The 18,444-nt window shown below is 32.2% G+C and overlaps 1 protein-coding gene across 1 annotated transcript in view; it reads left to right on the forward strand.

The window, feature by feature from the left end:
* The window catches only part of LOC149808398 (neurexin-1-like), a 335,258-nt gene that overhangs the window by 276,488 nt on the left and 40,326 nt on the right, over window positions 1-18,444 (forward strand). Inside the window, exons 15-16 of the mRNA XM_089976649.1 lie at window positions 14,296-14,397; window positions 18,054-18,147. Coding sequence (XP_089832775.1) covers window positions 14,296-14,397; window positions 18,054-18,147 — 196 coding nt within the window. The remainder of the gene's footprint in view (window positions 1-14,295; window positions 14,398-18,053; window positions 18,148-18,444) is intronic.

The raw sequence follows: 18,444 nt of genomic DNA on the forward strand, positions 1-18,444 counted from the left end.
CTACAGAAACATTATTGTTTCACTATTTACATTGTCCTGATCTTTTTACATTAAATGAATCAAGTAACTTCTTAATTTTCTATTGATCACAGTAAGCCAAAGAGATTTTCTAGGATTTTCCCAGTTAACACTTTTCACTTCATGATCATGTTATTTACTGGATATATTTTGGGAGTTACAATTGTGTTATGTTGTGTTGTAATTTTAATCTTCTAATTTTTGTGCACTCTACATGTGATAACCCCATGAAAACAGAAATCTAATCTTATGTCTTAATGAAGTTTATGATGGTAACTAGATTAATATTAGGACTTCCTTGACAAGACATTATAAGAGCAAGAAAACAAGAGACTGGTTGTAAATAGATTTCTGATGATAACTAGCATTACAACTAAATAATGTAAGTATAAATTAGTACACATACTAACATTACAACTAAATGATGTAAGCATAAGTTAGTACATGTATTAACATTACAACTAAAAGATGTAAGCATGAATTAGTACATGTATTAACATTACAACTAAATGATGTAAGAGTAAATTAGTACATGCACTAACATTACAACTTAATGATAAAAGCATAAATTAGTGCATGTACTAACATTACAACTAAATGATATAAGCATAAATTAGTGCATGTACTAGCATCACAACTAAGGGATATAAGCATAAATTAGTATGTGTACTAGCATTACAACTAAATGATATAAGCATAAAGCATTACAACTAAAAGATGTAAACATAAATTAGTACATGCACTAGCATTACAACTACTTGATGTAAGCATAAATTAGTACATGCACTAACATTACAACTTAAAGTATTTGCATAAATTAGTACATGTACTAGCATTACAACTAAATGATGTAAGCATTAATTAGTACATGTACTAATATTACAACTAAATGATGTAAGCATTAATTAGTACATGTACTAACATTACAACTAAATGATGTAAGCGTAAATTAGTACATATTCTAGCATTACAACTAAATGATGTAAGCATTAATTAGTATATGTACTAACATGACAACTAAATGGTGTAAACATTAATTAGTACATGTACTAACATTACAACTAAATGATGTAAGCATAAATTAGTACATGCACTAACATTACAACTAAAAGATGTAAGCATTAATTAGTATATGTACTAACATGACAACTAAATGGTGTAAACATTAATTAGTATATGTACTAACATTACAACTAAATGATGTAAGCATTAATTAGTACATGTACTAACATTACAACTAAATGATGTAAGCATTAATTAGTATATGTACTAACATGACAACTAAATGGTGTAAACATTAATTAGTATATGTACTAACATTACAACTAAATGATGTAAGCATTAATTAGTACATGTACTAGCATTACAACTAAATGATGTAAGCGTAAATTAGTACATTCACTAACATTACAACTAAATGATGCAAGCATTAATTAGTACATGTACTAGCATTACAACTAAATGATATAAGCATTAATTAGTACATGTACTAACATTACAAGTAAAGATGTAAACATAAATTAGTACATGTACTAGCACAAGATAAGCATAAATAAGTACATGTACTAACATTACAACTAAATGATGTAAGCATGAATTAGTATATGTTCTAACATTACAACTAAAGATGTAAGCATAAATTAGTACATGTACTAGCATGATGTAAGCATAAATAAGTACATGTACTAACATTACAACTAAATGATGTAAGCATGAATTAGTACATGTTCTAACATTACAACTAAATGATATAAGCATAAATTAGTACATGTTCTAACATTACAACTAAATGATGTAAGCATTAATTAGTACATGTACTAATATTACAACTAAATGATGTAAACATTAATTAGTACATGTACTAACATTACAACTAAATGATGTAAGCATTAATTAGAACATGTACTAATATTACAACTAAATGGTGTAAACATTAATTAGTACATGTACTAGCATTACAACTAAATGATGTAAGCGTAAATTAGTACATTCACTAACATTACAACTAAATGATGTAAGCATTAATTAGTACATGTACTAACATTACAACTAAATGATGTAAGCATGAATTAGTACATGTTCTAACATTACAACTAAATGATGTAAGCATGAATTAGTACATGTACTAACATTACAACTAAAGATGTAAGCATAAATTAGTATATGTACTAACATGACAACTAAATGGTGTAAACATTAATTAGTATATGTACTAACATTACAACTAAATGATATAAGCATAAATTAGTACATGTACTAATATTACAACTAAATGGTGTAAACATTAATTAGTACATGTACTAGCATTACAACTAAATGATGTGAGCGTAAATTAGTACATTCACTAACATTACAACTTAATGATAAAAGCATAAATTAGTGCATGTACTAACATTACAACTAAAGATGTAAGCATAAATTAGTACATGTACTAACATTACAACTAAATGATGTAAGCATAAATAAGTACATGTACTAACATTACAACTAAATGATGTAAGCATGAATTAGTACATGTTCTAACATTACAACTAAAGATGTAAGCATAAATTAGTACATGTACTAGCACGATGTAAGCATAAATAAGTACATGTACTAACATTAGAACTAAATGATGTAAGCATGAATTAGTACATGTTCTAACATTACAACTAAATGATGTAAGCATAAATTAGTACATGTACTAACATTACAACTAAAGATGTAAGCATAAATTAGTACATGTACTAACATTACAACTAAATGATGTAAGCGTAAATTAGTACATGTACTAACATTACAACTAAATGATGTAAGCATAAATTAATACATGCACTAACATTACAACTAAATGATGTAAGCATAAATAAGTACATGTACTAGCACTGAGAGTAAGATGAGTAACAAATGAGATGAGATCATCAAAGATTCAGTAAAAGGAAGCTCTATAGGATTTTCATTTGACCGAAATTTAATCATACTTTTATATGAAAAGAGAGTAAAATCTATCTTTGAGAATCTCAGGAGACTAATAAATATCATGTGATTGAAATTTGTGATGTTTTTTTTATGAAAAGACCATAAAATTTATCTACAGGAACTGCAGTAGACCAATAAACTTCATATTTTATCTGATAATATCACATGGCAGTTGGGCTCTGGCGCATAATTCAACAGTCAAATGTTCAATACATTCACAGGCCAGTTTTTGTTGGCTGCCCAATTTTTATCCTTGAAAAAGACATCTAGTTCCATTTTCTTGGCATGATAATCAAGTAAAGTTTCAAAAGTGTCATTTCAAACCCACCAATGAGCCTAATGTGTGTAGCTCCACAGTCATCTGAATCCCCAGTGTGACAGTACAAAAACCCATGTACCAGCAAAAAGAGGCAATATCCTTATCTTCTGTAGTCAAAACAGTGACTTAAATAATAATATTCAATTTTATTATCTATCTAAATAAAATCTATATGAAATAATGAGTTTTTATCCAGGAGGCTATCGACATTGGTTTTAGTGAGTGGAATTTTACAAGAAAATTACATCACAATTCATGATCATGTAAAAGGCACAACAGCCCCAAAAGGTCACATGGCTCCAAGTGGAGCTAAATGTCTTTTTCAAGGATAAAAATTGGGCAGCCAACTAAAACTGGCTGACTGTTGAATTATGAATCAGAGCCCAACTGCCATGTGGTATTATCAGCCCATTATTAAGCCCAATAAAAGTATGCATAATGCATAAAGCATAACTAAAGACATTAATACACTTTAAGTCTTGCTAATAAAGCATGAACTAAAGACATTAATACACTTGGAGTCCTGCCAATAGAGTAATAACTAAAGACATTAATATGCTTGGAAGTTAAGCTAATAAAGCATGAACTAAAGACATTGATACACTTGGAAGTCCTGCTAATAAAGCATGAAATAAAAACATTAATACACTTGGAATCGGGGCCCCGAGTGGCCGAGTGGTCTAAAGCGCTCTCCGTTACGGATCACTGCCATCTCACCTCTGTCTGCGTGAGTTTGAGTCTAGGATTCGGCTAATGTGGGTATGTGAGAAAGCTTGCCAGTAGCTTCTCGTGGGTCGGTGGTTCTTCCCGGGGTTTTCCTGGGTTCTTCCTCCACCATTAATACTGGCCGCCATGTATAGCCTATCGTGTGCTGAAAAATGGCGTTAAACCCCACAACAACAACAACAACAACACTTGGAATCTTGCCACTAGAGTAGTAACTAAAGACATTAATCTGCTTTGAAGTCCTGCTAATAGAGCATGGACTAAAGACATTAACACTCTTGAAAGTCCTGCTAATAAAGCATGAAATAAAAACAGTAATACACTTGGAAGTTCTGCTAATAAAGAATGAACTAAAGACATTAATACACTTGGAAGTCCTGCTAACAAAAATGAACTAAAGACATTAATACACCTGGAAGTTAGGCTAATAAAGCATGAACTAAAGACATTAATACACTTGGAAGTCCTGCTAATAGAGCATGAACTAAAGACATTAATACAACTGGAAGTTAGGCTAATAAAGCATGAACTAAACAAATTAATACATTTGAAAGTTCTGCTAATAAAGCATGAACTAAAGACATTAAAGAAATTAATACACGTGCAAGTCCTGCTAATAAGCATGAACTAAAGACATTAATATACTTGAAAGTCAGATGAAGAAAGCATGAACTAAAGAAATTAATACTTTTGGAAGTTCTGCTAATTAAACATGAACTAAAGACATGAATATACTTGCAAGTCCTGCTAATAAACCATTATCTGAAAACATTAATACTCTTGGAAGTCAGACTAATATAGCATGAACTAAAGGCATCAATACACATGGAAGTCCTGCTAATAAAACATGAACAAAGTACATTAATGTGCTTGAATGTCAGGCTAACAAAACATGAACTAAGTAAATTAATTCACTTGGAAGTCAGACTAATAAAATGACAACTAAGTCCATTAATACACTTTGAAGTCAGGATAATAAAACATGAACTATGTACATTAATACACTTGGAAGTCAGGCTAATATTACCTGAATTAAGTCCATTAATACACTTGGAAGTCAGGCTAATAAAGCATGAACTAAGTACATTAATACACTTGGAAGTCAAGCTAATAAAGCCTGACTTAAGTTCATTAATACACTGGAAGTCAGGCTAATAAGGCCTGAATTAAGTCCATTAATACATTTGAAGTCAAGCTAATAAAGCCTGAATTAAGTCCATTATTACACTTGGAAGTCAGGCTAATGTTTTGTTGTTCACATGGAAAATTCAATCTTATATATAGGTCATGGTTAGATATGAAAAAGTTATAGATAGGTGATAAGGGATAACAGCTCAGAGTGCACAGGCCAATGCTTTTAGCAGACATGACATTAAAATTTTGATTTTTTACTCATCTGGCTGTAAATCCAAGACAAGCTGTTACATTTTTAGCTCATCTGGCTGTAAATCCAAGACAAGCTGTAACATTTTTAGCTCACCTGGTTGTAAAGCCAAGACAAGACAATAAAGCTGTGAATTTTTAGGTCATCTTTTTGTAAGGCAAAAACACGACATTAAAATTATTAATTTTTAGCTGGTCTGGCTGTATGGTCAAGACAAGACATTAAAGCCATGAATGTTTAGCTCACCTGGTTGTAAGACCAAGACAAGACATTCAAATTCTTAACTTTTAGCTTGCTTTGACTTTAATGCCAAGACAAGATGTTAAAGCTGTGAATTTTTAGTTCAACCCTGTTGTAAAGCAAAGTGAGGCTATGGCTGGGTCTTGCATACAGCATGCATCTTCCATCACTGTATTTTATTTGAAACTTCTTCTTAAGACCACTGGACAAATGTCAATCAAATTAGGCAGTTAATATCCTGGCATGAAGGGGTTTCAAATTGGCACAAATGATACTGATCTGATATTAAATATGATCACCATTACTACAAAAAGAAAGATGTTGAATCACCTTTTTTCTCAGATGTTATACCTTGAATAAATTTGACAGAAAACATCCTGGCATGACAGGCTTTCAAATTTGTACAAATGCTGCTCTGCCATCAGATATGATTGCCATTATGAAACATAGAAAAGGTTTAAACAACTTTATGTAAATAAAGGCTTCTTTATTGTTGCTTTGGAGTTTTATTAAACAGCAACACAAGTAGTTTATTTAGTGCCATGGCAGGTAAAGTGCTTTGCCATTGTAGACAGTTCAGGCTGATCTAAAAGTAGGATTCAAACCTGCACCCTTTCATTCACAAGTTCAGTACACTAATTACTCAGCCTCTGCACTTCAAAAATAAACAGTGCTAAAGAGAATTTGACCAACTTTGACAGAAAGTAACCTGGCATAAAAACCTTTCCATCTTGGACAGATGATATTGATATTACTTCAAATATGGATGAAGATACTAAAAATAGAGAAATGTTAAAACAATGGTTTTCATTGGATACACAAGTCAGCATCAAGAGATATGTCTCCAGAAAGCAGCCAACTGAGCCATATATCTTGCCAAACTGCTGTTGAATTTGACTATTAGGCAGACATCAGACAAGTGAACAGTATTAGACCCACTTGGACATCTTGTTAATTATGTAGTTTCCCAAAAACCACACAGCTATTTTTCTGCCATAATAGCACATTTTGTTTCCACTTAATTCCAGTATTATGAGATTATTTAATAATTTAAAATGAAGATATATAGAAGTGCAAAGTAACATGCACAGGTCACAATGCATATAATTACACATACACTTGTAAAGTATTTTATTGAAAAATTTAATGATATGTGAATAATAAATTTATGCTCTGACTTTACAATTATGAAACATGATTATAAGCTAAATTTGTTAAATTCATATTCAACCATGATCTTATATATATATATATATATATATATATATATATATATATATATATATATATATATATATATATATATATATATATATATATATATATATATATATTGTCCAGTATACATGTTATATGAGCTTCACCTGTTCCACAGCCACCCTTAATATAATTGTAAATCTGAGGGTCAAAATACTTGGTCCACTTTCAATAATGTAATTTGCTTTGAGTTTGGTTCAAGGTGAAAATGTGAAATGTTGGATCACTGTCTCAAATTTTCTACTTTTGGTTATAATGACTTGTAATTTTTTTATCATTGTATTTTTCACATAATGTCCATGGTTTTTTCAAATGCTGACTATTATGCATTATGGTGCATGTCGTAATGCACACCATTCACATTCCAACCAGGTGCCCTTTTTCCTTAATTATTCTAGATTACAAACTATTTTTCAGCAATTTTTGCAATTAGCCACCAAACTTTGAACACTGAGGCACAAAGCAGTGTCATCTTTTTGCATCTATTGATAATATATGGTCATTGTAACCTATTTTCTGTCAAAGGCAGGATATGCTAAAAAATTCTATCCTGAGCAATGTTTTATGCACAGCTTCAGTTAATACTATACAGGACTAAATTTGGACTGATTAATATGCCCATCCAGGCACTCTACAAACTTGACATATCTTATTCATGAATTTGGACTGATTATATGCCCTTCCAGGCACTCTATACAAACTTGGCATATCTTATTCATCAATTTGGACTGATTATATGCCCATCCAGGCACTCTGTACAAACTTGGCATATCTTGTTCATAAATTTGGACTGATTATATGCCCATCCAGGCACTCTGTACAAACTTGGCATATCTTGTTCATAAATTTGGACTGATTTGTATGCCCATCCGGGCACTCTATACAAACGTGGCATATTTTGTTCATGAAGTTGAACTGACTGTACACCCATCTTGAATTTGGACTGATTATACAGTCATGAATTTGGACTGATTATACGCCAGTCCAGACACTCAATACAAACTTGGTATATCTTGTTAACTTCAAGTTGGATTGAAAAGTTAGAAAAGAAAATCCTTTTATTTGAAACTAACACTGTTTAAATTTTCTTTTAAATTTACAATGTGAAGGCCTATTTGTACTTGATTGAACTGAATTATTTTCCAGAGATGTTGTTATAACTGCTATTGTATAAAATTGTATTTTGTTTTGAATCACTAAAAGTGTAATGAATTTTTTTATGTTTTTACTAATTTACAAATGAATAATGTTTTACTGCATCTTTAATTGAACCTTTTCAAGCATATATCATTCATTTTTCTTTGGGTTTTGTAATATTATCTATCTTTCACCTAAAGAATTAAGAATTAAACAAGAGTCCAATATTATTGTACACTGAAGATGACTGGCTTCAATCTACAGTGCTAGTACATGACTTCCAATAATGACTTTGTATAACAAACAAAACTAAATTGCCAGTGTTACCATAGATTTTTGTTTAATACCTAATTCCTCTCAGAGTGGAATATATGACATGTAAATCAATCTAATTGCCTAATAGCATTGTTTGTAATGTATATAATTGTATATGGAATTAGCATTTGTAGTACTGTTAGCAGGACTTTACAACACTCCTTGTGTGGAAGTTTCAGGTCAAAATGATCTCAAAATGTCAATTTTAATCCACAATTTCTTTAGTACAAAACAAAATGTTGGCAGTAAAAAAATAAGCCATCATGAAGTTACACTCTGTGCTTAAAAAAGGAAAAAAGGAACAAAGGCAAAGTTTGTAATTTTTAGTAAGAACTTGATTCATCTGTGCACCACGATGAAGTTTGTTTTTCTTTCTCCATGATCAAATTAGAGCTGATTCTAAAGTTAGGTCTTGCATTCTCCTCTCCTCTCCTCTCCACTCCTACTGCTGTGCTATCACTCATACTGTTATTATATCACTCATACTGCTATGCTATCACTCATACTGCTATGCTATCACTCCTACTGCTGTATTATAACTCATACTGTTATGATATCACTCATACTGTTATGCTATCACTGACACTCCTATGCTATCACTCACACTTCTATGCTATCACTGATACTGCTGTGCTATCACTGATACTGCTGTGCTATCACTCACACGTCTATGCTATCACTCACACTTCTATGCTATCACTCATACTGCTGTGCTATCACTCATACTGTTATGCTATCACTCACACTCCTATGCTATCACTCACACTTCTATGCTATCACTCATACTGCTGTGCTATCACTCATACTTCTATGCTATCACTCATACTACTATGCTATCACTCATACTGAAGCATGGTGCAAGATCTGATTTGATCAGCTTTAATAAAATTTGATTTTACCACCGTAGGCAGAATAAATGCATTTTAATTTGATTGTAACTTAGCAAGGAAGAACAGTGCATCATGAAATAATGGATGCAGAGACATAAATTAATTTATGGGAAGCATGTGGACCATAAAATATTTGACGTAAAAACTTGATTGTATCAGCACCTTGCGTAACATGTGAGGATATCCAAAAGTTAAGAATGAGTGTTGTAGAATCCTGCAGACAGTGAATATTATGCCATTTTAATGCCTCTCTGCAGATGTCATCTACAAGATTTTTCCAAACTTCCATGATCCAACAGGTAATTGAGAACTTCTAATGGTCTCTGTTCAAATCCTGAATCACAGAGTAGAGATGGTATACACAAGATTAAGTTTAAGATCCTCACTTTCTGTGTGTACTCTATTATAAATTCTAATTCAAACCTGTCAATAGCAGCCATCTGTGGGAAAAGGCAAAACTGACCTTTGTACACAGATGACCGATGTACACAGGTTCACCTGTCAAAATAGGTTTTAACAAATAATAACAAACAAAGTCACAAAAATTATTATTATTATTATTATGATTATTATTATTATTATTATCATTATTATTATCACATTATCATGATTATTTTGCATGCACCATTTAACAAAATCATAATGCTCATATAAATCTAAGATTTATGTCTCACGCTGATTATTATATCACTTTAATCCATCCTGTGATTTAAATTCATCACTGACTTAAAATAATCACTGATCTTTGTTTTGTGCATCATGACAAAATTGAACTTCGTTATTGATTGCCAGCAGACAGTTTTAAAAAAAAAATCCTGACTCTTTGGTCTTCCAGCTTACAGAATTTGGGCTTGGAAAGAGCTGTTCCTGGATTAACCAGTAGCTCAGATGGCCCAGTAGCTTAGATGGCCCAGATCAAAAGACATTGGCCTATTTGCGATGCATGTAATAAATATGGAACCAAAAGTTCACCTACCTGTACATACAGGTTTTAAATTTTGAATGACTGCAGACCCTAATGCTTCTCAATCTTTATTTCTTCAGATATAACTTTAAATCACAGGCAAATAGACAAAGATATCAAACTAACCCATCATACTGGTGCAAAAGACAACTTCCATTTTTGATGCAATGAGATGACTACTTTACCCCCATCCAGCAACAAAATTTCTTCAGGCTTCTATCTTAATGATACAAGCTGCCTCAATTTAGAATTTGACAGAGTTACACTTCTGAGCTACATTGACAATATGACAGATTGACAGTTTTCAGCTACATTGACAATTTGACAGATTGATAGTTTGAGCAACACTGACAATTTGACAGATTGACATTTTTGAGCTACATTGACAGCATGAATACAAATGAGATAAGAAATGTTTACACATTTATTTGTGATATTCCTTTATCAAATCAATGATTTCCTCATGAAGCAAAAATTCAGTTTGTATCTGAGTGGTCAGTGTAGATACACTCCAGTGAATGCTTAAGGAAGGGAGAAACCATTTTGACCAGGTGACTGCTCTGTAAAGGTGACCATTAGGACAGATTTGACTATATTTGTGTTATTTGCTTCTGATTTTTCACAAAAAGTAGAGGACAAGGTAAACATCACACTTTTGTTTCTCTCTAAGGAAGCATATCCTTATCATTAGAAGCACATTCTTTAACACATTGCATCTCCTATCTTCAAGGGCAAGACCACAGCTCTATATCTGTCTTCTGTCACACCTTCCCTACCATTCTCTAACTTCAATTCCATTTAAGATTGAAGGATGAAGCTTTATTTCCTTATGTATCATCACAAAAGGTGTTTCACGTACCATATTGTGTGTCCTATTTTAAATTTTCCATCATACAATCCTTTCTGCTCTGTAACTTTAAAGCCATTGGAGATTGATTGGGTATGATTATACATCATTGGTAGTGGGTTTATCGTGTGTCACATTGGAATTCAGTTTTGAAAGTCAAGGAAACAGTCCCTGTCCCTACCACTCTATAACTTTTTCATGTCACACTGGGATTCGGTCTTGAAGGTCAAGGAAACAGTCACAGTCCCTACCACTCTATAACTTTGTCATGTCAGATTGGGATTCAGTCTTGAAGGTCAAGGAAACAGTCCCTGTCTCTACCACTCTATAACTTTGTCATGTCACATTTGGATTCAGTCTTGAAGGTCAAGGAAACAGTCCCTGTCCCTACTTCTCTATAACTTTGTCATGTCACACTGGGATTCAGTCTTGAAGGTCAAGGAAACAGTGACAGTCCCTACCACTTTATAACATATAGTGAGGGTAAAGGTGGAGACTTCATATGTATGTATATATCATTAGAAGATATGTTGTGAACCACAATTCTTATGTTGAAGGTCAAAGTCATGCCCCAGTATTGTAACTTTTCTATTACTTTCCTTTTCACTCTATAACATTAGAACTTTTGGAGATTAATAGCTGCCACTTTGTATACCTGTATGTCATCATTAGCTGGTGTGTTGCATATACATTCAAGGTCAAGTTCACATGTAAATAAAGTAGGTTTCAATGAGATTTTCTCTTTAGCTTTCAGACTTATGAGCTAAGATAAATATATAAACTTGTTAAACTTAAATATTGCCACCTGAAGATGTGTTGTATACCACAGTTGAGGTCTAATCCTCAAGGAGAAGGTCACAGGCAAATCTTTTAAGGTACAAGGATAAAGCATGGCACACTTTTCATAGATGGTTTCACATATATCACTGTGAAATTTTCTATTCAAGGTCAAGGTCATTGGTCAATTTTTTTTAAACCCATTTTCTAAACTCTTTTACTCTAATGCCTTTGGAGGCCCTGAGATTTACTTACTTTCCATATTTCACAAGCAACATTACAACTCTTTTTTGAAGGTCACCATAAGAATTGATCATTGGGATTTGTTTTACTTTGTCACAGTAGGCAGGCAATGCAGCTTCAGTTAATTTGCTTCTTGTTGGAGGTTGGGGGCAGTATTGTTTGGAGAGCCCAATCAATGCTGTGTTATTTTTGTCTATTTCTGTTTTCAAGTTTTCAATATGTAACATGAGCTGGAAATAGATAGTAATGCCATTAAAGGGATGCAACTCACCTATCAAACACATACTTTTCAGGAGACCGTGTACAAAATTTCCATTACAAGAAAATATGTTTTGTTGGTGCTGAAGACAAAAAATGATAGTAGTTGTTTAATTTGAAAATTGCATTAAAAAATAAAGAATTAGATTATTTTAATATTTCATTCACCTGTAACTTAAAAACTATCATTTTATGTACCTCATGGTCAAAAGTACTTAAATATATGTACTCTTTTCCAAATTAATTTCAGAAAGACTGCTCAATTTGACCCCATGAAACAATGGAACATAATACCAATAGTGATTTACCATATTTACTGACTCATAAGTCAGGTCCAACATAATGCCAATAGTGATTGACCATATTTACTCACTCATAAGTTGGGGCCAACATAATATCATTAATGATTTACCATATATACTCACTCATATGTCAGGTCCAACTGCAACTGCATAGACCCAGATCTACTATTACATAATGCATTGCCTGATCCGGGTCTGTGATGTTTTACAGTTGGATCGAACTTATAAGGTAAATACTGTTGCATATTTACATTTAGGTGTACAAACATAGATATGGCAAACTATTCATCAGCATTATGGTATATTATAATATATAAAATATATAAAATAGGTCACTGCATAATATCTGTCCTCTCTCCAGTGGAAAATCTTTATGATACAGATACCCTACCAATAAGGCTTCATTCGCCTTCTGTAAATAATCACATATAGGAATGAAACAAAAATTGTTGTAGCCATAATATTGATTCTTTACCAGTACATTTTGTTGTGTATGTTCTATTCAATTTGATGTCTGAGTTTTGAAATTAAATTATTGCCAGATATTTGGGCCAGGTTAAATTTAATTTAAGATGAATGGCTCTCTGCTGGATTTCTTATCACTAATTTGCACTTCTAGCCAGCAAGCAAGAAGCTCTTTTAAACCTTTTCAATAAAACATAAATTAGGTGACCATACAAAAATTTTCCTTTAATGGGAAGTGACCTTTATATAGAGGTTAAATAGTGTGACTAGCTCCCTCTCCACACTCTCTTCAAAATATTGTGAAAACAAAATTGTAGCTAGAAAAAATACTGTAGGTTTCTATATTCACTCAGGTGTAAATATCGTAAACCTAGATCTGCCAGCATAGTTTGTTATGACAGGTCCAGATCTATGATGCTTTCAGCCAGGGACATGGTATAGATAAATAGATATTATCACTCACAAGATGTATGTAAATGAAGGATTTTTACTTGCTATTTTGGCCTCAGGGGTGGGGCTATACATGTATAGGCTTTAACAGCATGGTAACACAAACCTGACTGTAGAGTGCCAATTAAAGCAAATTTACAAAGTTATGAAAGCCTGCCAGTAGCTTCTCGTGGGTCAGTGGTTTTTCCCTGGGTTTTCCAGGGTTCTTCCTCCACCAGTTATACTGGCCGCCATGTATAGCCTATCTTGTGCTAAATAATGGCATTAAACCCTACAACAACAACAAAGTTATGAAAGCAAAAACTGGAGAAATAAATGTTTAGGATGCTAATCCATTTTAAATACACAGGAACATTAAATCTTACAAGATTAAAGGTTTAACAGCCCAATAATAGATAAAATCTTAAAAATGTAAAATCCTAAAAGTATAGGATGTGAGTATGCTAATTCCAATAAGACAATACAGTTACAAATGTACAAACATTATTTTTAGTCTGCAGTATTATCTTTTTAATTGCATTCTAATTGTTGGATTGATGAATTTCATGCAAATCTTGTATAAAGCTAATATCTATGATGTGGTCCTTGCACATCACTGTGTTCTATGATGTGGTCCCTGCATATCACAATGTTCTGTGATGTGGTCCCTGCACATTGCAGTCTTACCCTTGATTATCATTTACCATTTCATTAATGAGTTACATTTATCTTGCACAATTTGTATTCTGTTGCTTTCATTTTGCAGGCGATCAGATGTCAGTGTTTAACAACCAGGCTAGAGTCTGGATAGGTGGAAGAAAGGATAGTCGAGGACAGATAAATAATGGATTCATTGGAACAATGTCAGGTAGGATGTCTTCTCACCTGTAATTGTCAGGTAAACACAGCTTTGGTAGAAGTTACAGAATGACATGTGCATAATGATGCCACAATAGCAGGCTATGAAGGATTTAAGCTAGTTGTTAGGTAACTTACCATATGATTTTCTAACTATTTTCACACAAACTGTTGCTTGTTTTGTAATATGTATTAATGTCATAGACAAAGGCATTCACTCTTTTGACAAAACATGTACAGTAAAATACAGAATTTTAGAGAAGTACTAAAAAACATTTTCACCCAAAATTATATCATAAAGTAATGAACATCAGTTACTCAAGAATGACACTAACATGCTATATTGACTGTATTTATAAACATTTCATGTATATTTGATTTAATTTATATTTGATTTAATTTATTTGTTTGTTTGTTAGTTTTAATTTTTTTATTCCATTACTTGCTATTATAATGTAACTCTGTTTTACTGAAATAGAGTTCAGTTCTGACTAATTTTTTAAATTTTTGATAAACAACTTAATAGAGACATAGTATCTAATGCTGACCTAGTTCCTGACCTTGATTCAGAAATCAGTGGGAGTTCTAGTTAAAAAAATTATATGTATTTTATTTCTTTCACAGAGTAAGATTCATAAAGTGAAATTGAGGCCATACTTGGAGTACGTGACAAATAACATATAGCAGTTGTTACAAACTCTGATTTTTCCAGAGGATTAACCCACATCTGGGCATCTGTTTTGCGTTGTAGCTAGATTTATTACTGATGTCTTGAGAAATAAAAGTTATTCTTGCCATAATACTTGTTAAATCAAAGTGTTTTATGATGTGACCAGTTTTGCACTCATTATTTTGTTTTCTTTAATTTATTTGGATTTCAAGTTTGTTTTCCCTGGAAATACTAGTGCTCTAAATTAATTCCTGGACAAAGACATTTATAAAAATTTACATAGAATTCAATAACTGGAATATTATTTTCTGTGATTTAACAAAGAACTGTTGACACATCAGTCTGATACTGACCACTGCATACATTATCGCCTTCCATTTTGGATTTCATCGGGATTTGAACTTAGTTTCATTAGGACTTTTTATTATTAGGACTTCTATTTTTTTATATTCTTTAATTATTTTTGGATTTGATTTGTTAAACCATAAGTTCTTTTCCTCATTTTGACTTTGTGTTTCTAAGGAAATAAATTATTTGTTAAAGTTTATAAAGCTTGTTTTCTTCACTTTTTTCTTGTTACATTTTGCAAGAGCCTAAGCATGTAACAGTGTCACTAACATGCTAAATTTACTGTATTCATAAGAATTATTTGTCACTAACATGCCAAATTAACTGTATTCACAAAGATTTCTTGTCACTAACATGCTAAATTGACTATATTCATAAAGATTTCTTGTCACTAACATGCTAAATTGACTATATTCATAAAGATTTCTTGTCACTAACATGCTAAATTGACTATATTCATAAAGATTTCTTGTCACTAACATGCTAAATTGACTATATTCATAAAGATTTCTTGACACTAACATGCTAAATTGACTATATTCATAAAGATTTCTTGTCACTAACATGCTAAATTGACTATATTCATAAAGATTTCTTGTCACTAACATGCTAAATTGACTGTATTCATAAAGATTTCTTGTCACTAACATGCTAAATTGATTATATTCATAAAGATTTCATGTCACTAACATGCTAAATTGACTATATTCATAAAGATTTCTTGTCACTAACATGCTAAATTGACTATATTCATAAAGATTTCTTGACACTAACATGCTAAATTGACTATATTCATAAAGATTTCTTGACACTAACATGCTAAATTGACTATATTCATAAAGATTTCTTGACACTAACATGCTAAATTGACTATATTCATAAAGATTTCTTGTCACTAACATGCTAAATTGATTATATTCATAAAGATTTCTTGTCACTAACATGCTAAATTGACTATATTCATAAAGATTTCTTGTCACTAACATGCTAAATTGACTGTATTCATAAAGATTTCTTGTCACTAACATGCTAAATTGACTATTCATAAAGATTTCGTGATACATGTACTAACACAGTAGGCTTGATAGTGTTATTAGCTATTTCAGGCATCTAAGTTTCATTTAGGACAGACTTTTTTTTTGCATAATAAATGTAGAGTAATACAGTAATACCTAGTTATAATGTGTCTGAATACTGGCAGGAAATCAATAGCTGAATTAAGAACAAAAAAATGAGGCTCTTCCATCCCAAACTTTGCTCAATGGTTCAAGCATTAAACAGAGATAAATGGTACTTCATACTTGGAAATCTTACTAAAAGTAGAAAAATGCATCCTCATTAATGGTCCAGGTATTTGTTAGTAAGTTCTGGAGTTCAGTGAAATTTTATAATGTGGGGGCTTGATCAACCTGATTCAGTTTATGTAAACTTGGCATTGTTGCCTAAGTCAGCATGTATTACAGATCCTAATAATCCAGCATTTTTTACTACCATACACACTCACTTATAAGTTAAGTTCAACTGCAAATTGCATTCACCCAGATCTGCCATCACATACTGCACCAGCAGATTTGGGTCTCTGTGTGTGATTTGGATTTTTAATGTAGCTTTAAAAAATTTTCAGCCATATCGCTATGATGTCTGCAGTGTGACAGTTTATAGTGATGTCTAGCACTGGGACATAATGACGCAGACATGTAGCATGATGCCCCACCCAGTCACATTATCATGACACCAGGCCAACCTCTTAATGCTGAGTGACAAGCAAGGCAGCTGTTAGTACCATTTTTTTAAAGTCTTTGGCATGACTTGGCCAGGGATCAAACCCACGACCTACTGCATCCGAGGCAGATGCTCTAACCACTAGGTCACGGAAGCGGTCTTGGGTTTGGGTCTAGTTAGTTTATTAGAAGTAACAAGTAGAACAAACAACATAGACCCTGATCTACCAGATCTGTGTTTTTTGCAGATTGATTTACAAGTGAGCAAATATGGTAATTTTAATATCAAATGGTAGGAATGGGATTTCAGTGTTTCAAATGTGGGAGGTTGCAGTTTTGAGCCCCAGCCAAGTCATACCAAAGACATAAAAATCATTCTAACAGCTCCCTTGCTAGGCTTTCAGCATTAAGAGGCTATTGTTAGGACTGGTCAGCCTAGTGTCAGGATAATGTGACTGGGTAGGACATGATGCTACATATCTGTGACATGATGTCCCAATGCCAGACATCACTATAAAAAGCCACACTGCAGACATTGTAGCGATATGAATGAACAATTGTTAAAGCTATGTTAAAAATCGAAAACACACATACACAAACACACACACACACACACACAGAGGAATTCAGAGTGAGCAAATTGCACTGATAAGTTGGGTTTTACACATATTACAACAAGCATGACAAATTTACTTTTTGAAGATTTTCTCCTTATTTGACCTTTCATCTACTGACTAGATTCCTAAAGGCAATTAATACTGTCCTTACAACACCTTCATTTAGCATGGAAGATGACATAACTTTTGATGCCTTACATAATAAAGACATCTTCACCTCCTTAAACCAATTTCTTTGGTGTTTTCTTTTGCTATTTTTGTTTATATATTATATTATGATGAGTACCAACCATATTTTGTTTATCTCCAGGTTTTGTATTCAACAGTCATCATGTATTTGACCTGTTGGCTAATGGGGATCCTCAGGTCACCAAGGAGGGGGATGTTACTCTTCTTCCCCACAAGTGAGTGTTACATGGCAAAATGCACCTATTATAGATCTTGATCATGCAGTGTAATAATAATAATAATAATAATAATAATTAATAATAATAATAATAATAATAATAATAATAATAATAATAATAATAATGATAATAATAGTAATAATGAACAACTCAATTCAAGAAAGGTAACTCATATATTTAATTGCAAAATAAATATTCTTCCTTGCGGCCTTCTAACACAGAAATCACTGTATATATCCTTTACATACACCCAATAAGACAAGTAAAAACACCATACCCAATAAGACAAGTAAA

This window comes from Sinohyriopsis cumingii, chromosome 1 (genome assembly GCF_028554795.1).
Source record: "Sinohyriopsis cumingii isolate HCF-2022 chromosome 1, ASM2855479v2, whole genome shotgun sequence".
In the NCBI taxonomy this organism is placed as follows: Eukaryota; Metazoa; Mollusca; class Bivalvia; order Unionida; family Unionidae; genus Sinohyriopsis; species Sinohyriopsis cumingii.